The 20458-nt window shown below is 44.7% G+C and overlaps 1 protein-coding gene across 1 annotated transcript in view; it reads right to left on the bottom strand.

Moving 5' to 3' along the window:
• huwe1 (HECT, UBA and WWE domain containing E3 ubiquitin protein ligase 1) overlaps positions 1–20458 on the bottom strand; it is a 201263-nt gene that overhangs the window by 55953 nt on the left and 124852 nt on the right. Inside the window, 9 exon segments of the mRNA XM_034172372.1 lie at positions 2404–2470; positions 2563–2711; positions 2817–2984; positions 4008–4203; positions 4345–4896; positions 9491–9667; positions 10102–10183; positions 10302–10429; positions 10540–10695. Coding sequence (XP_034028263.1) covers positions 2404–2470; positions 2563–2711; positions 2817–2984; positions 4008–4203; positions 4345–4896; positions 9491–9667; positions 10102–10183; positions 10302–10429; positions 10540–10695 — 1675 coding nt within the window.

Below are 20458 nucleotides of genomic sequence, written 5' to 3'. Positions count from 1 at the left end.
CAGTGGAATAGTGCAGTTACAAGGAGTAGAAGTGGTGAAAGTAGATGAGTTTAAATATTTGGGGTCAACTGTTCAAAGTAATGGAGAGTGTGGTAGAGAGGTGAAGAAGAGAGTGCAGGCAGGGTGGAGTGGGTGGAGAAAGGTGGCAGGAGTGATTTGTGACCGAAGAATCAGCAAGGGTGAAGGGGAAAGTTTACAAAACAGTAGTGAGACCAGCTATGTTGTATGGTTTAGAGACAGTGGCACTAACAAAAAGACAGGAGGCAGAGCTGGAGGTGGCAGAACTGAAGATGTTGAGATTCTCTTTGGGAGTGACAAGAATGGACAAGATTAGGAATGAACACATCAGAGGGACAGCTCAGGTGGGACGGTTTGGAGACAAAGTCAGAGAGGCGAGATTGAGATGGTTTGGACATGTGCAGAGGAGGGACCCAGTGTATATAGGGAGAAGGATGCTGAGGATGGAGCCACCAGGCAGGAGGAGAAGAGGGAGACCAAAGAGGAGGTTCATGGATGTGCTGAGAGAGGACATGCAGGTGGTTGGTGTGACAGAGGAAGATACAGAGGACAGAGTGAGATGGAAACGATTGATCTGCTGTGGCGACCCCTAACGGGAACAGCCGAAAGACAAAGAAGAAGAAGAAGAAGACAAGACACAAAACTAAAGTCATTTCAAATGGCAACTTTCTGGCTTTAACACTATAAGAAATCAAGAAAAAAAAATTGTGGCAGTCAGTAACGGTTACTTTTTTAGACCAAGCAGAGGGAAAAAAAATATGGACTCACTCAATTCTGAGGAATAAATTATGGAATCACCCTGTAAATTTTCATCCCCAAAACTAACATCTGCATCAAATTAAATCTGCTTATTAGTCTCCATCTAAAAAGGAGTGATCACACCTTGGAGAGCTGTTGCACCAAGTGGACTGACATGAAACATGGCTCCAACACGAGAGATGTCAATTGAAACAAAGGAGAGGATTATCAAACTCTTAAAAGAGGGTAAATCATCACGCAATGTTGCAAAAGATGTTGATTGTTCACAGTCAGCTGTGTCTAAACTCTGGACCAAATACAAACATGGGAAGGTTGTTAAAGGCAAACATACTGGTAGACCAAGGAAGACATCAAAGCGTCAAGACAAAACTTAAAGCAATATGTCTCAAAAATCAAAAATGCACAACAAAACAAATGAGGAACGAATGGGAGGAAACTGGAGTCAACGTCTGTGACCGAACTGTAAGAAACTGTCTAAAGGAAATGGGATTTACATATAGAAAAGCTAAACGAAAGCCATCATTAAAACCTAAACAGAAAAAAACAAGGTTACAATGGGCTAAGGAAAAGCAATCATGGACTGTGGATGACTGGATGAAAGTCATATTCAGTGATAAATCTCGAATCTGCATTGGGCAAGGTGATGATGCTGGAACTTTTGTTTGGTGCTGTTCCAATGAGATTTATGACGATGACTGCCTGAAGAGAACATGTAAATTTCCACAGTCATTGACGATATGGGGCTGCATGTCAGGTAAAGGCACTGGGGAGATGGCTGTCATTACATCATCAATAAAAGCACAGGTTTACGTTGATATTTTGAACACTTTTCTTATCCCATCAACTAAAAGGATGTTTGGGGATGATGAAATCATTTTTCATAGACCAAAAACTGTGAAAACATTCCTTGCAAAAAGACACATAGGGTCAATGTCATGGCCTGCAAATAGTCCGGATCTTAATCCAGTTGAAAATCTTTGGTGGAAGTTGAAGAAAATGGTCCATGACAAGACTCCAACCTGCAAAGCTGATCTGGCAACAGCAATCAGAGAAAGTTGCAGCCAGATTGATGAGGAGTACTGTTTGTCACTCATTAAGTCCATGCCTCAGGGACGGCAAGCTGTTATAAAAGCCAGAGGTGGTGCAACAAAATACTAGTGATGTGTTGGAGCGTTCTTTTGTTTTTCATGATTCCATAATTTTTTCCTCAGAATTGAGTGATTCCATATTTTTTTCCCTCTGCTTGGTCTAAAAAAGTAACCCTTACTAACGGCCACAATTTTTTTTCCTGATTTCTTATAGTGTTTCTTAAAGCCAGAAAGTTGCCATTTGAAATGACTTTAGTTTTGTGTCATGTCTGTGATCTGCTTTTTTTTCTACAAAATTAAACAACTGAATGAACATCCTCCGAGGCCGGTGATTCCATCATTTTTGCCAGGGGTTGCACATAGTGTTCAAAAGAGAAGTCCCCTCACATTGAATATAATATGTTATGCAAGAGTTATTCTAAATTCAGATCACTTAACCATGTGGTAAATATGAAGTTCATCCAATGCATTGTTGCTATTGTGTTTATAAGAACTGTGTGATGAGTACGTGTATGGCAAACAAAAGACCAATTCTCACCTTCTCCTTGAGGTGTTCCAGACTGAGAATTTTCAGCCACACCTCCATCAGCAGCAAAGACTTGAGTCTAAGAGGATGAGGACCTTAGTTATTTTTAACTGACAATATTGAACATTTCTTTTTACCATCATACACAATATGAACAGGGCTACTTCTCACATTAATATGGAAGGCTGACTGGGAATCAAAGTCACTGCCCTGCCGAGTCAGTCTGTACTGCTGGTAAACGTTGTCACCAACATCTTGCAGTATCTGACACAAATCTTGACCACCAGGCACTACAGCTGCACGGTCTTCTGAACGTTCAGCTGTGGCACATATATAAACATCTTTAACCAAAATCTTTAACTGAAACATTTATCACCAGGTTTGACAACTACAACATCTTAACTATTATAACTAAAAGGTCTTACATTCTTCAGGAGCATGATAGGCAGCCAAAGCATTAAGCATGTCATAGATGACCTCCTTGATTGTGTCAGGGATAGGAGGTAAGGGGGACAGTTTCAGTGGAGTGGTCTTCACCAGCTGTACAGCATTAGGTCCCTTAATCCGAAGGTTCTCAAATTCATCATCTGACGCTACAGGAAGAAAAAAACAAACAAAAAAAAAAACAAAAAGTGCATCGAGGAGATATTCAAAACTCAGGCCAAATAATGAGAGTATATGTAAAGATTCTAATGAGGTAAAGTTTGACAAAAAGTTAGGCCTGGGTAATAAATATATTGCTGTTTTTAAAATTGCTGTTAATCGGCTTCATGAGTCTGCAATATCAAACAACAAGACAGACGTGCAATGTTGATGATCTACAATAAACTTATTTGTATTTAAAGTGAAGCAGTATGTTTGTGTACTTTTAAAAAATACACAGTGCTGTGTTGATCCCCACCAGCAGCACACACTGACTAATTACTCCACCTTGCACAAGAAGCGAGAGAAGTCCTTTGGACAAAGAAAGTGTAATTTTGACCAAATATCAGGAATGTGTCAAGTTTCTGCAGCAAAACAAACTGTGTGGGAAAAAAAAAAAAAATTTTTTTATACCCATTTGGGGGACCCTGAATGATTTAAGGATAATGCATTATTATTTTATTCCTGTCTGTACGGAGCATCCCAAAGAGTCTTCGTGCAAAATTATTCAAAAGGTTTTTTTTGGCAATTTTTTAACTATGAAAATTGACATTTTCTGCCGCCCCCCTTTTCTGGAAGGTCCTGGGGGCCCCAGCGAAATTCAATTAATAAGCCCTCACTTCAATGAGCAGATAGGCTCCCAAGCAATGTCTGCATTAAATGAACAGTTTTGAAGAAATGTCCAGACGGCACGGTGCATTGCGTAATGCATACCTGGGATGAATCGTGATGGCATTAAGCTAGCTGATACTGGGCATTTTACAGTAAATATATATTAGTATTTAGTCATAAATATCAACTGCCTGTGCCAATACAATGATATCAGTATGTATTTTTGCATACCAGAGCAGAATTTGCAAATGTTTAAGAAAATTAATTTTGTGTCACTTGTGCTTGAAATTATTCACTGTGATATCAATACTAGTTTTCAATACGCCATGTCACCTAGCTTTGCTGAAAGCATGCACACGGACCTGTTCCAGCTCCGCGGGGTGCAGGCAGGGCAATGCGGACACAGTTGCTGGCAGTCTCTGCAAAACACTCAGGGTTACGGCAGGCAGCGGGGCCCAGGACACGCAGGATATAGTTTATTTCTCTGGAACCTAGGCTGCCTGACACCACGCCTGAGGTAGTGCTACCTGCACCGCTGGTCACAGCTGACCTTACCACCTATGGAACAAAATGTTAGGGGAAGTTTGTTAATGGCAAGTTAAAACAGCCATTTAAACACCACTAATTCAGTATGCGTGCTGAAAGACAGCATGCTGATAAAAACTTGCTTAAAAACCCAAAAAACATGAAAAGACCAACCTTTTCCATAGTGTGTCGGAGTGTGGCTGGGTCTTCAATGATGTGTCTAAACAGCAATGTAACCAATGGGGTGAAGCCATTGAAGCCAGAGCTCTGTGTGAGGCCCAGGATCATGCGTGTGCTCTTGAGCTCAGCAAACATCATGGCATAATGGTGAGTGCGTGTAAGGCGCAAACAGAGGCGCAGTGTGGCGTGCAGGGTGTCTGGGTCAACAGGAACACTTATCATGCTGACACAGGCTCGGATAAGAATAGTGATCATGTCCTCACTCAAGCCTTGTACAACAATGTCAGAACCCTGAGACTGATCAGAATCCAAGGATGATGGAATGCTGGAGGTGATCTCCTTCAGCTGGCTTGAATCATCCTTCGAAGAACTTATCTCTAATGTTACCACAGAATCTAGTTCAGTCTGCGTCTCTTCCGTCTTGCTTCTGTCTCCCTCTTCCCTGTCAGAGTCCGTCATGATGTTCGTCTTCGCAGATTTTGGCACACGTGGCACTCTCTGGACTGTGAGCATCACTGGCCTCCTATTGCCCGTCTCTTCGTTTACCTTCCAAAGTGAAAAGTTTTAATTAGACAAAGTAGCCAATAAGGCTACTGAACCCAACTACAGTGCATCTGGAAATTTACAATTCCGGCATCCACAGTGCTTCTCTTTTTTTCACATTTTGTTACATTACAGCGTTATTCCAAAATGGATGAAATCCTTTTTTTCCACCCACCAAATTTCTACACACAATGTCCCATAATGACAATTTGAAGAGTTTTTTTTTTTTTTTGCAAATATACGAGGTCTGTTAGAAAAGTAACGGACCGTTTTTATTTTTTGCAAAAACTATATGGATTTGAATCATGTGTGATTGCATCAGCCAAGCTTGAACCTTCGTGTGCATGCGTGAGTTTTTTCACGCCTGTCGGTTGCGTCATTCGCCTGTGAGCACGCCTTGTGGGAGGAGTGGTCCAGCCCCCTCGTCGGATTTTCATTGTCAGGAAATTGGCTGATCGACTGCCGCTTTGCTTCATCAAAATTTTTTCAGAAAGTGTGAGAGACAGCCAAGTGGAAACCATTTGGAAAATTCAGATGGCTTTCGGTGAAGATCTTATGGGGATCACACAGATTAAGGACAATTACAACTGGATTAAAGATGGCCCACAGCGGCGGATGGCGCGCCGTGCACCGAGCGGCGATCGACAGGCTCAAACGACCAGATCATTTCCAAAGTGAACGCTTTGTTGATCCGGGACGTCGTCTGACTACCAGAGAAATGGCAAGACAGCTGGACATAGCACTTTTTCAGCACATTCCACTGTTACCGGTGTTTTTGTAATGGAAAGAGGAGCAGAGAAATTCGCCACGGAGCCGCTCATGGCACCGGACGAAAGCACCTCCGTGTTGGTCTCACAGGACAAGCCCTAACATGCCCAGCTCTTGCACCATTCGAAAGATTCAGACGGCTTTTGGTGGCTTTTCAGTCATGTGACTATCCAAGAAATTGTGGACGAGCTGGACATGCCACAACATGTCCTGTGAGGCTTCATCACGGCGTTGCTTGTTCTGTGCCCTGCGCCTCCTTCCCGACGCGCAAATAACTCCGCATGTCTTTTCATGACATAATATATAATAATACAGTTTGTCACATGGATTACAATACAGTATTATTACCATTTCATAAACTAGAGTGTCTTACTTGAGAGTGGTACCAACTCAGAACATGGCACCATTTTGGTTCCAACTGCACTGAACTACTGAATGAACCTTTTATGTTTTCAACATTTTGTTAAATCATTTAACCACATACAACAACACATCCAGGTACAGGTGCTATCAAAATAATTTTAAAAATAGTTGTCAAATTTACATAAATCTACCATTCATGACAATTTATGTTATTAATTTAAAGCCTGATTTATGCTTCTGCAGCTCTGTAACTCCGTGTCATGCAATGACATGCATGAGAGTTTTAAAGTTCTCCGTAGCTGGATTATGCCAATTCCAACGTAAGCTGAACAATTTCCTCTTTTTCCACTCGGTGTGTTAATGTTGCGGACTTTTATGATCCATTTGTAATCAGCGCGCGTAGTGCAAAAACTATTAAAATAATAAAGAGTGAAAGTATCAAATCAAAGCCTTTTGTGTCTGATTTAACAGGTGCACATCCAGGCTGCAGGTCACAGTCTGAGCACGGTGTGAAAAAAATAAACGGTTGGTCTTTTAATCACAGAAATGACTCCAGTCCCACTTGCCTCAAATCGGCGAGTGTCAGAGCACTGAACTTTAATTTGTACCTCTGTTACTGTGCATATCCAGACTGCTCGAGACTTTTAATAGAAATCCATTGTGATCGGACGCGACATTTTATCCGATGTGAGTGAAAATCTGCTATACAAAATCCGATATATACAGTGTTTATTACATGGAAAACAATACAAAAACATTGGGACTTTTTTGTCTGGTGACTGCAAATATCTGGTTTGTATAATAACGATTTAGGTGAGTTTTACTGTACATGTGACTGAACAATAAATTTACCTCTCAAAACTTTGACGAAGTAGGCTTCCATCAATCACGGCTGACTATTTTCTAAAATTTTTCTTCTGTTCGGATCTGAAGAGAATCTGTACATCTTGAAATTTGTACATCCAAATGCACAGCAACCGATTTTGTTAGTGAATAAATAAATTAAATAGCTGGATTTACATGCAGAAAACAGCGAACGCTATTCTGAACACAAGATGGCACCACGAGTCACATGACTATGTTTCCCCCCGACTCGTCATGTCGCCACTCTCAATTAAGGCAATCTACACTCAACAAAAATATAAACGCAACACTTTTGGATTGGCTCCCATTTTGTATGAGATGAACTCAAAGATCTAAGACTTTTTCCACATACACAATATCACCATTTCCTTCAAATATTGTTCACAAACCAGTCTAAATCTGTGATAGTGAGCACTTCTCCTTTGCTGAGATAATCCATCCCACCTCACAGGTGGGCCATATCAAGATGCTGATTAGACACCATGATTAGTGCACAGGTGTGCCTTAGACTGTCCACAATAAAAGGCCACTCTGAAAGGTGCAGTTTTGTTTAATTGGGGGGGGGGATACCAGTCAGTATCTGGTGTGACCACCATTTGCCTCATGCAGTGCAACACAGCTCCTTCGCATAGAGTTGATCAGGTTGTCAATTGTGGCCTGTGAAATGTTGGTCCACTCCTCTTCAATGGCTGTGCGAAGTTGCTGGATATTGGCAGGAACTGGTACACGCTGTCGTATACGCCGGCCCAGAGCATCCCAAACATGCTCAATGGGTGACATGTCCGGTGAGTATGCCGGCCATGCAAGAACTGGGACATTTTCAGCTTCCAAGAATTGTGTACAGATCCTTGCAACATGGGGCCTTGCATTATCCTGCTGCAACATGAGGTGATGTTCTTGGATGTATAGCACAACAATGGGCCTCAGGATCTCGTCACGGTATCTCTGTGCATTCAAAATGCCATCAATAAAATGCACCTGTGTTCTTCGTCCATAACAGACGCCTGCCCATACCATAACCCCACCATGGGCCACTCGATCCACAACATTGACATCAGAAAACCGCTCACCCACACGACGCCACACACGCTGTCTGCCATCTGCCCTGAACAGTGTGAACCGGGATTCATCCGTGAAGAGAACACCTCTCCAACGTGCCAAACACCAGCGAATGTGAGCATCTGCCCACTCAAGTCGGTTACGATGACGAACTGGAGTCAGGTCGAGACCCCGATGAGGACGACGAGCATGCAGATGAGCTTCCCTGAGACGGTTTCTGACAGTTTGTGCAGAAATTCTTTGGTTATGCAAACCGACTGTTTCAGCAGCTGTCCGAGTGGCTGGTCTCAGACGATCTTGGAGGTGAACATGCTGGATGTGGAGGTCCTGGGCTGGTGTGGTTACATGTGGTCTGCGGTTGTGAGGCTGGTTGGATGTACTGCCAAATTCTCCAAAATGCCTTTGGAGACGGCTTATGGTAGAGAAATGAACATTCAATACACGAGCAACAGCTCTGGTTGACATTCCTGCTGTCAGCATGCCAATTGCACACTCCCACAAATCTTGCGACATCTGTGGCATTATGCTGTGTGATAAAACTGCACCTTTCAGAGTGGCCATTTATTGTGGGCAGTCTAAGGCACACCTGTGCACTAATCATCGTGTCTAATCAGCATCTTGGTATGGCACACCTGTGAGGTGGGATGGATTATCTCAGCAAAGGAGAAGTGCTCACTATCACAGATTTAGACTGGTTTGTGAACAATATTTGAGGGAAATGGTGATATTGTGTATGTGGAAAAAGTTTTAGATCTTTGAGTTCATCTCGTACAAAATGGGAGCACAACCAAAAGTGTTGCGTTTATATTTTTGTTGAGTGTACATAAAACAGCACATTTGCACTGGATTGTTACTGTTCTCTACCTACACTTAATAAAACATTCGACTTCAGCAAGCTGTGTTTTTATAACAACTGACAACTGTGTCATCAAGAATAAAAAATAAAAATTGGCAAGTCAAACTGCACCAACCATTCATTAACAGTCACCAATATCACCTTCAATTCTCAACAATACTGATTTCATCCTGATTCGTTTATGTAAATGGTAATTGATAATGGTAATGGTCAGGGTTCCAGCTACGGTGGGTGGCTCTGGGCGGAAACATTCACCACGGAAGTAAATGCCTGGATTTCTGAGAATTCCCAGAAAACTCCTATCACTGTAGTTTCAACACGAAGAGGTTTGTTTTCAGAAGACAATGGACTTCAAAAAAAATTGAATTTTGCATGACATTTATTTTTCAATCTTAGATGTCTAGAAAGAAGTGAAAACACGAGGCTTCATATCCACTACGGTGTCTCATTTGAGACATTTCTAATCGCTTTTACAAACACTATACAGTTCAGTGTCTGAAATCCCACCCAGACCGCTCCAGAAAAAACAAAAATAACCAGGAAAATGTTGCTAGGGAAAGAAAAACAAGGGACTTCCAGGAATTCCCAGAAGACTCACATCAAGGAAAATAACATGTTTGTTCTTGTACTTTTGAGGTATTCTGTGGTTGTAAAGAAAGGTGGAAACTGTGGAGTGTTGCTGTGTACCTGCACCATGGTATTAAACTGAACAGTGTATCTTCGGCGTCCAGCTGTGAAGCGAACACTGCTCTCTCCTGCCCGCCATGCTGAGTCGATAGTACTATTATTTGATGCACTGTAACTGCACCAACGTCCTGAGCGGTCGTCAAACCATCGCCAGTTATTACCATTAGGCTGCAGATACTGGACACAAACCAAAACACAACAGACAAAAATAACACAAACTAAGTCAACAACACAAGCAAATGGTCACACTAGAATGTATTCAAAGCAACACCAACTCAAAAACCGAACACTGGAAATATCTTTGGTCCCATTTACAGGATTGATGATGTTCAGAATACAACTTGATTAGTGTTTTATATCGATAGACTAGTAGCTCTAATACTCATTATACACTTGCTATTTACAGTTTCACTCAACAGTTTTGCATAAATTATGTAAAGGGTACTATCCATTACCTTTACTTCCTATTGCAAAAACTACGCTGGATTACATTGACTTCCCCCACATACAGACATATCATAAATTGTCTGACTATAACTGGAGAACCTAATGATCCAAAAATCTTATCTTCGATTTGAAGGCAAGCCTTCATGTATTAGATGTTGTTGTACCTTGTTCATTTGCGCCCTGCGCTTTGAAGAGATTGCCATCTTCTCATAGAAGTCAATGATCAAGAGTACTGGTGTGATCCATCTGCAAGGTGCGGAGGAAAGTTAACGTTATCCTTTTCCAACCCCTAAGTGACATGCATGCAAAACTTCTCAATTAACAGCTGCTCATTATGTTCTGTAAAAGAATAAGCCAAACTCACTTTGGTGTCTGGATGTCTTTCTGTTCCTTGGCAGCTTGTAGACAGGGCTGTACAACTTCAAGCAGTTTAATCAGCAAATCAAGAATCCCGCTCTTCTCTACTACTCGGGCACTCACCAACTTCAGCTCCTTCCGAAAACAAAGAAAACACACAAGTTGGCATGTGTAACCCAACAACAAAACAAAGATGCTTTCACTGTCAGGACACTAACATTTTATTCACTTTGGATGCATGTTACCTCAAATAGCAATGTCAGCAGCAAAATTCGAGTTGCCAGTTTGGAAGCCTGTGGCAAAGTAGCCATCTGTTTGGTCCACTCAGACACCGTCTTTGTATCACTAGTAGTCAGGGGCACAGCTGCTTTGATAAGGACGTCTGCTGCTTCCCAAACCTACTCAACACATGCACACAATCAGGTTGATAAAACCACACACTTGTTTCATCAGCATATATGACTTATATTCATGATTACACATAAGACATTAACAAGGCACACTTGATTAGTTAACGCCCCACCGACAGTTTGAATGTAGTAAACCGTAGGGAAGGGACGACTCATAGTAAGTCAACTGCGACTAGATAACATCCGACTAGTCGAAAGCCATTTATTCAGTTCATTTAACCCTTAAAAGAATAGACCCGCTGGAGCTGCTACCACTCTTCACTCAATGAAGTGTGTGAACCTTGGCAAGTGAATCTGCCAGCTCAAATGTGTAATCTATGCCTAGTAAATTAATGCAAGTACTGTCTTCATGCTAATGCTGTTTTTTTAATGATTTTGTGCTTACATTTGTTAAAATGTCACATTTGAGTTTCACCGTGAAGTTCTATTTCATTCCTCCTGACCGCCAGAGGACGGTGCTTTAGCACCTGGATAACTACATGTGCGCAGCAGAGAGGTCGAGAATATATACCAATAAAGTCACGCCATTGAATGTGACCTGGGTGACGTCACTGGTTGTCTTTATATACCAGACGCACCCAGCGCTCGCTTCTTTTCTACATTCTCGCATTCTTAGAGGTTGAGAACACATTTAGCTGCGATTGCCGCTCTCGCTTGTAGCCTCGCAACCCACCTTCGGTTGGAACTACGTGCACTGCACACGTCCTCCAGAGGCTGCAAGACATAGCTTCACCGTTTTTTTGTATTCTTTGACGCCTGTCGTGAGTACACCTTCCTAAACGCTGGGTGCGCGCCTTTGCCACTGCCCTGCTGGGTATTTTCCTCTATGCACATTAACTGTGTTGTTTCGATGAAAGCTGGCTATTTGTTTAGTTGTGTCACTAACCCCGTTAACTACATGGTAGTGTGTGTATCAGAACCAGTATAGTGTACTGTGTTGGGCTTGCCATGAGTGTTTTCCACTCCTTGAAGTACTTCGTCTGCACTGCCGCCATTTGCTAAGTTTAACAGCTCCGCTAGCAGCTAGTGTTGTTGTCGTTGCTCTAAGTGACTTAGCACTTGGGCTGTGAGTGCTTCACGCTCCGCGCCTCGTGTCGAGTCTGCGGCTGGAGTGCTTCACGCTCCGCGCCTCGTGTCGAGTCTGCGGCTGGAGTGCTTCACGCTCCGCGCCTCGTGTCGAGTCTGCGGCTGGAGTGCTTCACGCTCCGCGCCTCGTGTCGAGTCTGCGGCAGGAGTGCTTCACGCTCCGCGCCTCGTGTCGAGTCTGCGGCTGGAGTGCTTCACGCTCCGCGCCTCGTGTCGAGTCTGCGGCTGGAGTGCTTCACGCTCCGTGCCTCGTGTCGAGTCTGCGGCTGGAGTGCTTCACGCTCCGTGCCTCGTGTCGAGTCTGCGGCTGGAGTGCTTCACGCTCCGTGCCTCGTGTCGAGTCTGCGGCTGGAGTGCTTCACGCTCCGTGCCTCGTGTCGAGTCTGCGGCTGGAGTGCTTCACGCTCCGTGCCTCGTGTCGAGTCTGCGGCTGGAGTGCTTCACGCTCCGTGCCTCGTGTCGAGTCTGCGGCTGGAGTGCTTCACGCTCCGTGCCTCGTGTCGAGTCTGCGGCTGGAGTGCTTCACGCTCCGTGCCTCGTGTCGAGTCTGCGGCTGGAGTGCTTCACGCTCCGTGCCTCGTGTCGAGTCTGCGGCTGGAGTGCTTCACGCTCCGTGCCTCGTGTCGAGTCTGCGGCTGGAGTGCTTCACGCTCCGTGCCTCGTGTCGAGTCTGCGGCTGGAGTGCTTCACGCTCCGTGCCTCGTGTCGAGTCTGCGGCTGGAGTGCTTCACGCTCCGTGCCTCGTGTCGAGTCTGCGGCTGGAGTGCTTCACGCTCCGTGCCTCGTGTCGAGTCTGCGGCTGGAGTGCTTCACGCTCCGTGCCTCGTGTCGAGTCTGCGGCTGGAGTGCTTCACGCTCCGTGCCTCGTGTCGAGTCTGCGGCTGGAGTGCTTCACGCTCCGTGCCTCGTGTCGAGTCTGCGGCTGGAGTGCTTCACGCTCCGTGCCTCGTGTCGAGTCTGCGGCTGGAGTGCTTCACGCTCCGTGCCTCGTGTCGACGGCTGTGAGTGCTTCACGCTCCGTGCCTCGTGTCGACGGCTGTGAGTGCTTCACGCTCCGTCCCTCGTGTCGACGGCTGTGAGTGCTTCACGCTCCGTCCCTCGTGTCGACGGCTGTGAGTGCTTCACGCTCCGTCCCTCGTGTCGACGGCTGTGAGTGCTTCACGCTCCGTCCCTCGTGTCGACGGCTGTGAGTGCTTCACGCTTCGTGCCTCGTATTACTATTTACACTGCTTGTGATTCACACTTTGTCTTTCCATTTGTAACCATCAGGGCTTGCGTTAGCCATCTGCACACAGTCCACAATGTTGACAGGGCCTTTGTTGCATGGCTGTTTGGCTCCCTTGAGCCCAGATGATGGACATATGTTTTGCCCCTCGTGTCTTGGGATCGGACACCTGAGGGAAGCCCTGACTGGCAATGCCTGTTAATTGTGCCAGCATGCCACTGGCAGAGAGATCTGCTAGACTTGCGGCGTTGCAAAATGGAATATCTAGTGCGACTTTGGCATCCAGCCCCAGGAATGAACCAAAGCACCGTAAACGCCCACATGCAGGAGCCCCTTCTGTTAAGGTTACTCATGACCATGCTTTGGCTGAAAAGGTCGAAACGTTGACTTCTGAGTTTGCTTAAGTCCTTGATTAAGTCCTTGCTTCTGAATCTACAGCCTAGGGATGCAATGACAGTTCCTGTTGTCCCTAATGAGGCTGATCAGACCAATGTAGTTACTCAGCAGGAGGAAGATGTCGTGTCTATTGCTGCAACTGATTCCTTGTACATGACAAGTGATATAAACTGTGTGGAGGATAAGAGGGATCTTTCTCCAAGCCATTCATTAGTGGGTTCTCATACCTCTGAGGCAGAGTCCATGCCGCAAACTGCACCTGGACTATCCTTTGTCAAGCAAGCTGTTCAGTTGGCTTTATCCAGGCTTGGGGTCGACAATCCCCCTGCGGAAACCACCGCTTCAAGTGCCTTTTTCAAAGTCACTCAGAAGCCTGAGTTCAACGTTCCAGTTTCACAACCATGTATCGAGGAGCTCCACCAATGTTGGGCGGACCCCAAATCATTGACCCATCTATCACAGGACTGCAGAGCCCTTAGCTCTGTGTGTGATTTGGCACAGTATGGTCTGAACCATATGCCCGCCGTTGACAGCATTATTGCGAACCTGGTTGTGGCTCCACCTGATGCTGCTCGGCCGGATGCCCGCTGCCCATGTCCTCAGTGTAGGGTCACTGATGACCTCCTCACCAAAAGCTATGACATAGCTGCTCGCATTGGTCGCCTAGGCAACTCACTGTCCCATTTAGCCCTTGCCCTCTCAAAGTCTTTGAGGGAGGCAGAGGTTGATGATGCTACGCAAAGTCTTAGTGATGCCTCACTCCAAACCTTTGCTTATATATCCAGAGAGCTTGGCAGACTGACCCTTTCCGAATCCTGCAGAGGCACACTCCGTTCGCTGCCGGTTCTTCCAGGCCAAGTATTTGGACCTGCGGCCCAACAAACTTTGGAGCATGCTGTTGAGGTTAGTAAATCTCGGCAACAGTTTGTTGACCTACACCGGTCTTCCAGACCTCAGCCAGTCAGACGTGCTACAGCTTTTCACTCTACATCCAGGCTTCCGCCGACTCCCAGAGCTGCACATGCTTTTGCAGTTGAGGGACAGCTCTTCCAGCAGCCTGCCTTTCGTGAGCCTACGGGCAGACCCCCGAGAACTGAACGATTTCACAGAGCTTCCAGTAATCACGCCCAGAGGTCCTCAGGGATGCGAGGCAGAGGTGGTCGGGTCTGACTGCCAATGTTTGGCCCCCAGCCGTTTTTCACGAAATCAACTCAGCCACTGGGAGGCTCAAGTTCAAGACCCATGGGTCAGTTCAACCTTGTTCGAAGGTTACAGAATTCAGTTCGGATGTCGTCCTCCAAAGTTCAATGGGGTGAGGATGACTGTTGTTTCCAACTCGGTGCAGTCTACTGCCTTACAACGGGAGATTTTGGAACTCCTGGAGAAGGGGGCCATAGAGCCAGTTCACAGTTCAGACCAGCTCAGGGGGTTCTATTCAATTTACTTCCTTGTTCCAAAGAAGGATGGCGGCTTTCGTCCTATCCTCGATCTCCGACGTCTGAATCGTTATATCAAAGTGCCGCAGTTTCACATGCTCTGCACAGTAGACATCCTTCAAACTATCACACCAGGAGACTGGTTCATAAGTGTCGACTTAAGAGATTTCCATGTGCCAGTGGTGCCTCATCACAGGCAGTTTCTCGGCTTTGCTTTCGAAGGTCAGGCATACCAGTTCAGGGTGCTTCCTTTCGGCCTCTCTTTCGCCCCTCGTACATTTACCAGATGTATGGCTGCAGCACTAGCCCCACTGCAAGCTCTTGGATTAAGAATCCTACCCTACTTAGACGATTGGCTTGTCTGCGCTCCGACTCAGGAGCAGGCGCACAACGAGTTCTCTTGTTCCCAGTCAACCTTCATCGGCATTGCCATCAACTCCCTGACTATGACTGCATCGCCATCCCCGCAGAGAGTGGACGATGTAATTCGTCTCGTCTCACACATTCAACGGGCTGTGACGCTGCCTTTTGGTTTGCTGGTCCGGTTGATGGGCAAATTGACTGCAATGTTGCTAGTGGTACCTTTGGGACTTCTGTTCTTACGTCCCCTACAGATTTGGATCAACAACCTAGGTCTCAACTCGAAGTTGCATCAGCACAGGCTTGTACGACTCTCCAACCAGTGCCTTCTGCACCTCAAACCCTGGGGGAACGTGGACTTCATCTGCAAGGGTGTCCCTCTAGGCTGATCCTTCTCGCCGAGAGGTGGTTGTTACAGATGCATCACTCAAAGGTTGGGGGGCCGTGTGGAATCACAGGATGGTGAGGGGTGTCTGGAGTCCCCAGGAGAAACTCCAACACATAAACGTGCTGGAGCTTCGCGCTGTGCGACTGGCTCTCGAGCATTTCCTCCCGGCCCTGAGAGGAAGACATGTTCTTGTCCGGTCGGACAACACGTCAACAGTCTATCACATAAACCATCAGGGGGGCACCAGGTCCAATCACTCATTGGCAGAAACTCGGAAGCTTCTCTTATGGGCGTTGCCTCGCCTTCAGAGTGTCAGAGCAGTTCATATGCCTGGTGTACAGAACAGCGCAGCGGATTTACTCTCCAGACAGAAACCACCACCAGGAGAGTGGAGACTGAACCCGATTGTGGTCCAAATGATCTGGCAGAAATATGGTGCAGCGGAAGTGGACCTTTTCGCTTCAAGCACCTCGACACATTGCCCACGATGGTACTCCCTCTTGGAACCAGACAGCCCGCTGGGGCAGGATGCATTGGCTCACCCGTGGCCGGATTGCCTCCTTTATGCCTTCCCTCCTCTCCCACTGCTGATGTTGACACTGCACAGGATAGATCAGAGCAGCCACAGGGTGCTCCTGGTTGCTTCATTCTGGCCTGGAAGGATTTGGTTTTCCATGATTTACAAACTCCTCGAGGGAGAACCTTGGGCTCTCCCGGAGAGGAAGGATTTGTTGTCACAGCTACAGGGGAGGATTTGGCACCCTCACCCAGAACGCCTTCAACTGTATGTGTGGCCGTTGAGGGGCCAGACTCCTTGTTAAGTTCTTGTGACCAGGCTGTTGTTCAGACTATCCTTAATTCACGTGCTGCTTCTACCATGGCTTTGTATGACAACAGATGGAAGCTGTTTGCGCGGTGGTGTGATAAACAAAAGTTAGACCCGGAGCATTGCCCTGTGCCTATTCTCCTCACATATTTACAAGAACTGCTGGAGAAAGGACTTTCTGTCTCTACCTTGAAGGTTTATGTTGCTGCAATCTCTGCCTGGCACGTCTACGTTGATGGCCGGTCAGTGGGTTCACACCTCTTAGTGTGTCTTTTTTTGAAAGGTGCTTTACGTTTGCAGCCTCCAAGGCTTCCACGCGTACCTTCATGGGACCTTCCTCTAGTCTTGGAGGGTTTAAGCTTATCCCCATTCGAACATCTTTAGCCTCCTAAGGTTACGTGCCATTCCACCAGAGGGATGTCCACCTCCTGGGCTGCACTGAGAGGTGTCCCTTTGAGTGATATTTGTGCTGCTGCGACGTGGGCTTCGTCCTGTACCTTCGCCCACTATTACAGACTGAATGTGGCTGCTCCTCCTGCGGTGACTTCGGCGGTGGTGTCTGCCTCCACTCCCCACTGCTGATGTGAGGTGAGTGTGACTCTTCGTGACCTTGTTGGTATTAAATCATCCAGGTGCTAAAGCACCGCCCTCTGGCAGTCAGGAGGAATGAAATAGAACGAGAGTTACGAATGTAACTACGGTTCTATGAATTCCGGATGACCGCCAGAGTTGCTTGTCACTCAGAGTCTTGCGCGTTCATTCCGAAAAGAAGTGAGCGCTGGGTGCGTCCGGTATATAAAGACAACCAGTGACGTCACCCAGGTCACATTCAATGGCATGACTTTGTTGGTATATATTCTTGACCTCTGTGCTGCGCACATGTAGTTATCCGGGTGCTAAAGCACCGCCCTCTGGCGGTCATCCAGAATTCATAGAACCGTAGTTACATTCGTAACTCTGGATTTGAAATTGGCTTAATTCATTCAATGTCAAATCTAGTCGATGACTAATGTAATGGTACCAAACTAGTCAACTAATGATTTTCATTCGTCGTCCCAACCCTAGTAAACAGAAGCATGTCGGCATAAGTGTGTGGCCAACATGCTCTTTGCTTGCTGTGAAACATCTACATGGATGCTTACGAGAAAAAAAAAAAAAAAAAAAAAGATAGCAATGTGATCATCTATAATATTCAAGACAGTAAAAGTTACCCTGAACGCTGCAGGTGCTTGGAAAACTCAGGGGGAGGCTGGGGGATGCCCCCCCAGGAAATTTTGAGAATGTAAGTGCCCTGTGGTGCATTCTGGTGCATTCTTTGGACTAAATTTGGACCTGAAGCAGCTGTTAAACTTCTCTTGTGATCTCATGCAGTATGGCACAACATGTGGCTTTTGAATGCATGTTGTGCCATCCTGTAGGAGCATGTACAGAATATAACAATAGTTTACAAAACAGTTTAAATTGTTTACAAATCAATTCTAAAATGGAATAACCATATCACCACCTGTTACCACCAGCATGTTAGCTTGTTACTACCACCTGTTAATATATATTACTAAACATTTACCTGGAAAAAAAAAAAAAAAAAAAAAAAAAAAAAAAAAAAAAAAAAAAAAAAAAAAAAAAAAAAAGCTGTAACCCAAAATTACCCCCCAACACCACCCTCACAAAAATGTTTGAATTCTAGAAGTTCTGAAAAGCAATCTGGGACTATTCCAGACAATAAACTGCAGTGATTGCAGCATTCATTTTAGTGAGAAAAAAAAACAACACAACTTTCCTTATTCAAATTCACCCAAGTAATATTCTGCTCTCACTAAGAAGCAGCAGTTTTCTAGCTTGGCAGATAGTTCTGGAGGAAATTACTGAAGTAATTAAATTAAAAATATGGGATGAAGTGGAGGTGTAAGGGTCACTAGGTGTTCACAGAAAACATTTATTTCTATATTTATGTTCATTGTTAGTTGGTTTTATAGTTTCTGTTTATCAGGTTCTTTTTGTCTCTTTCTCTAAAATTGTATTGTAGCATTATTAGTTATTACTATTATTGCTGTTGCTTATTATATATTAATATCTAAACAAAAATAAATAAAAAATTACAATTTGTAATACATTTGACTTCTACAACAACAAACGCTGAGGCATTAATTATTATACAGAAAACAAATGCACACAAATGTGCTGAAATGCGAACAGCTTAATGCTAACTTTAACATTGAAAATGCCATAGACATGCTAATGCGTTAGCATCGGTCCCGTTTTTAAGTTATAAAATACATCTATCAACTGTTTCAGAAGATAACAGGTCGGTGTAACATAAAAAAGGTAAATGTTACTCACAGACCTGCTCTTTGGGGTTTTAGCGGGGAGAAATTAAGATAAAGCGAAATAAAACCAACGAAGCAGCGGGTCAGATCAATGATTCAATACTTCAAGCTTCAAAGAAGAGCCGCGCTGCATAAACGGTTCATTACAGACCCTGCAGGGGTTCTGTAATCAACAAAGAGACATGATCATTTTCCCGACAAAAACAACGGCCACTCTGAAGACAGATAAAGGAACCATTATGCAAAAAGGCTACTGATGTTGATGGATCGAATAATTTCTCAACGATAACATAAGAGAACCGGGTGTTGATACCCAACCTTACGAAGCATTACATTTATCATACAATACCAAAATATCATAGAATTTACTTGTTTAAATGATATCAGCGTTAAATTATTGCCATACCTGTATTTATCTTGTGTAATATTGGAAATAAACGATGATAAACTGACGGGGTAGAAAATTTGTTGAACGATGCTATGAGATTTGGCGCTGGAAGCAGGCAGGAACAGAGACATTGTTGCGCATTTACTACCTTCACAAGAGCGTTCTTTTAGATGGCAAGAATTTACAAAAAGATGGAAAACCATCCAAAGATGGCAAATATGCATCCTTGCATCTACACTCAAACACATGGCTTCCCTCCCCCTGCAAACAGGACACAGAGAAACAGACACACAGACCCGCTGCCAAGCGATAAAACAAAACCAAAACAGAAATAAATAAATAAATACATCGATTTTTGAACGTGGTAAATTTTATATCTTGCGTCCAGTCTTGATCTTGCGTCAGGAGGGCGTTAACGCGAATGCTGCCTTTTGGCAGCCCAACTGATGGAAATTAGTCATAGCAATGGAGAAATGTATTCCCTGTTAATGTGTTATCGGAGCTCCCCATTTGTATGTGTTGTGAAACGTATGTGTACTTTTAACCTTTCATTTAAAGCTGCAGGTTCACTCACAGTGAAAATATATATATTTTTTTTTTTAAGTATTTTTAGGGTTGGCTAGCACTGAATAATACTGAATCAGATACTTGTTAATTCTGCGTCATTTCTAGGGATGGGTATTGATAAGATTTTAATCGATATTGATCCCATTATCGATTCCGCTTATTGATCCGATTCCTTATCGATTCCTCTTGTGAATTTTCTGTGTACTAAAAGTAGGATTTACAGGTTTTCTATATCAGCAACATTTTAAATTGGTCACTGGATCCTTGATCTCTGGACATAAAAAAATAGAATCTGTAATTTTTGTCAAAAGCATTTCCTTTCAGACATTTTGGCATGAATGTCTCTCTGTACCTCTGTACCTCTGAGCTGAGCTCAGCCGGCTGCTGCTTGTCAGCGCAGGACGTCTCATTCTGGGAGGAAAAAAACGTTTTGATCAATTGCAATTTGTATTACAACGTTTGGAAAGAGGTGTTATTTGATTTAAACGGCGTTTTGCTTTGAATTTATTAATTCCGACTGGACTCTATCTTTCTAACCTGACTCGGCAGAGAGCCGCACGGCATTTGGAGCTGTGTGAACAGAACGGAGGATGGTTCTCGTTTCTTTCTTGCAACAAGACAGGAGTCCCAGTTAGTGACTTTAATCCGCACAAAAGTGACTCCCAACTGACATATCCAGGGATGAAAGTGGTGAAAAACAAAAAAAAGCTGAAACCCAAAATTACCCCCAACACCACCTGCACGAAAATTTTTGA

This window comes from Thalassophryne amazonica, chromosome 6, assembly GCF_902500255.1.
Source record: "Thalassophryne amazonica chromosome 6, fThaAma1.1, whole genome shotgun sequence".
Taxonomy (NCBI): Eukaryota; Metazoa; Chordata; class Actinopteri; order Batrachoidiformes; family Batrachoididae; genus Thalassophryne; species Thalassophryne amazonica.
This window is presented reverse-complemented; position numbering and strand designations above follow the sequence as displayed.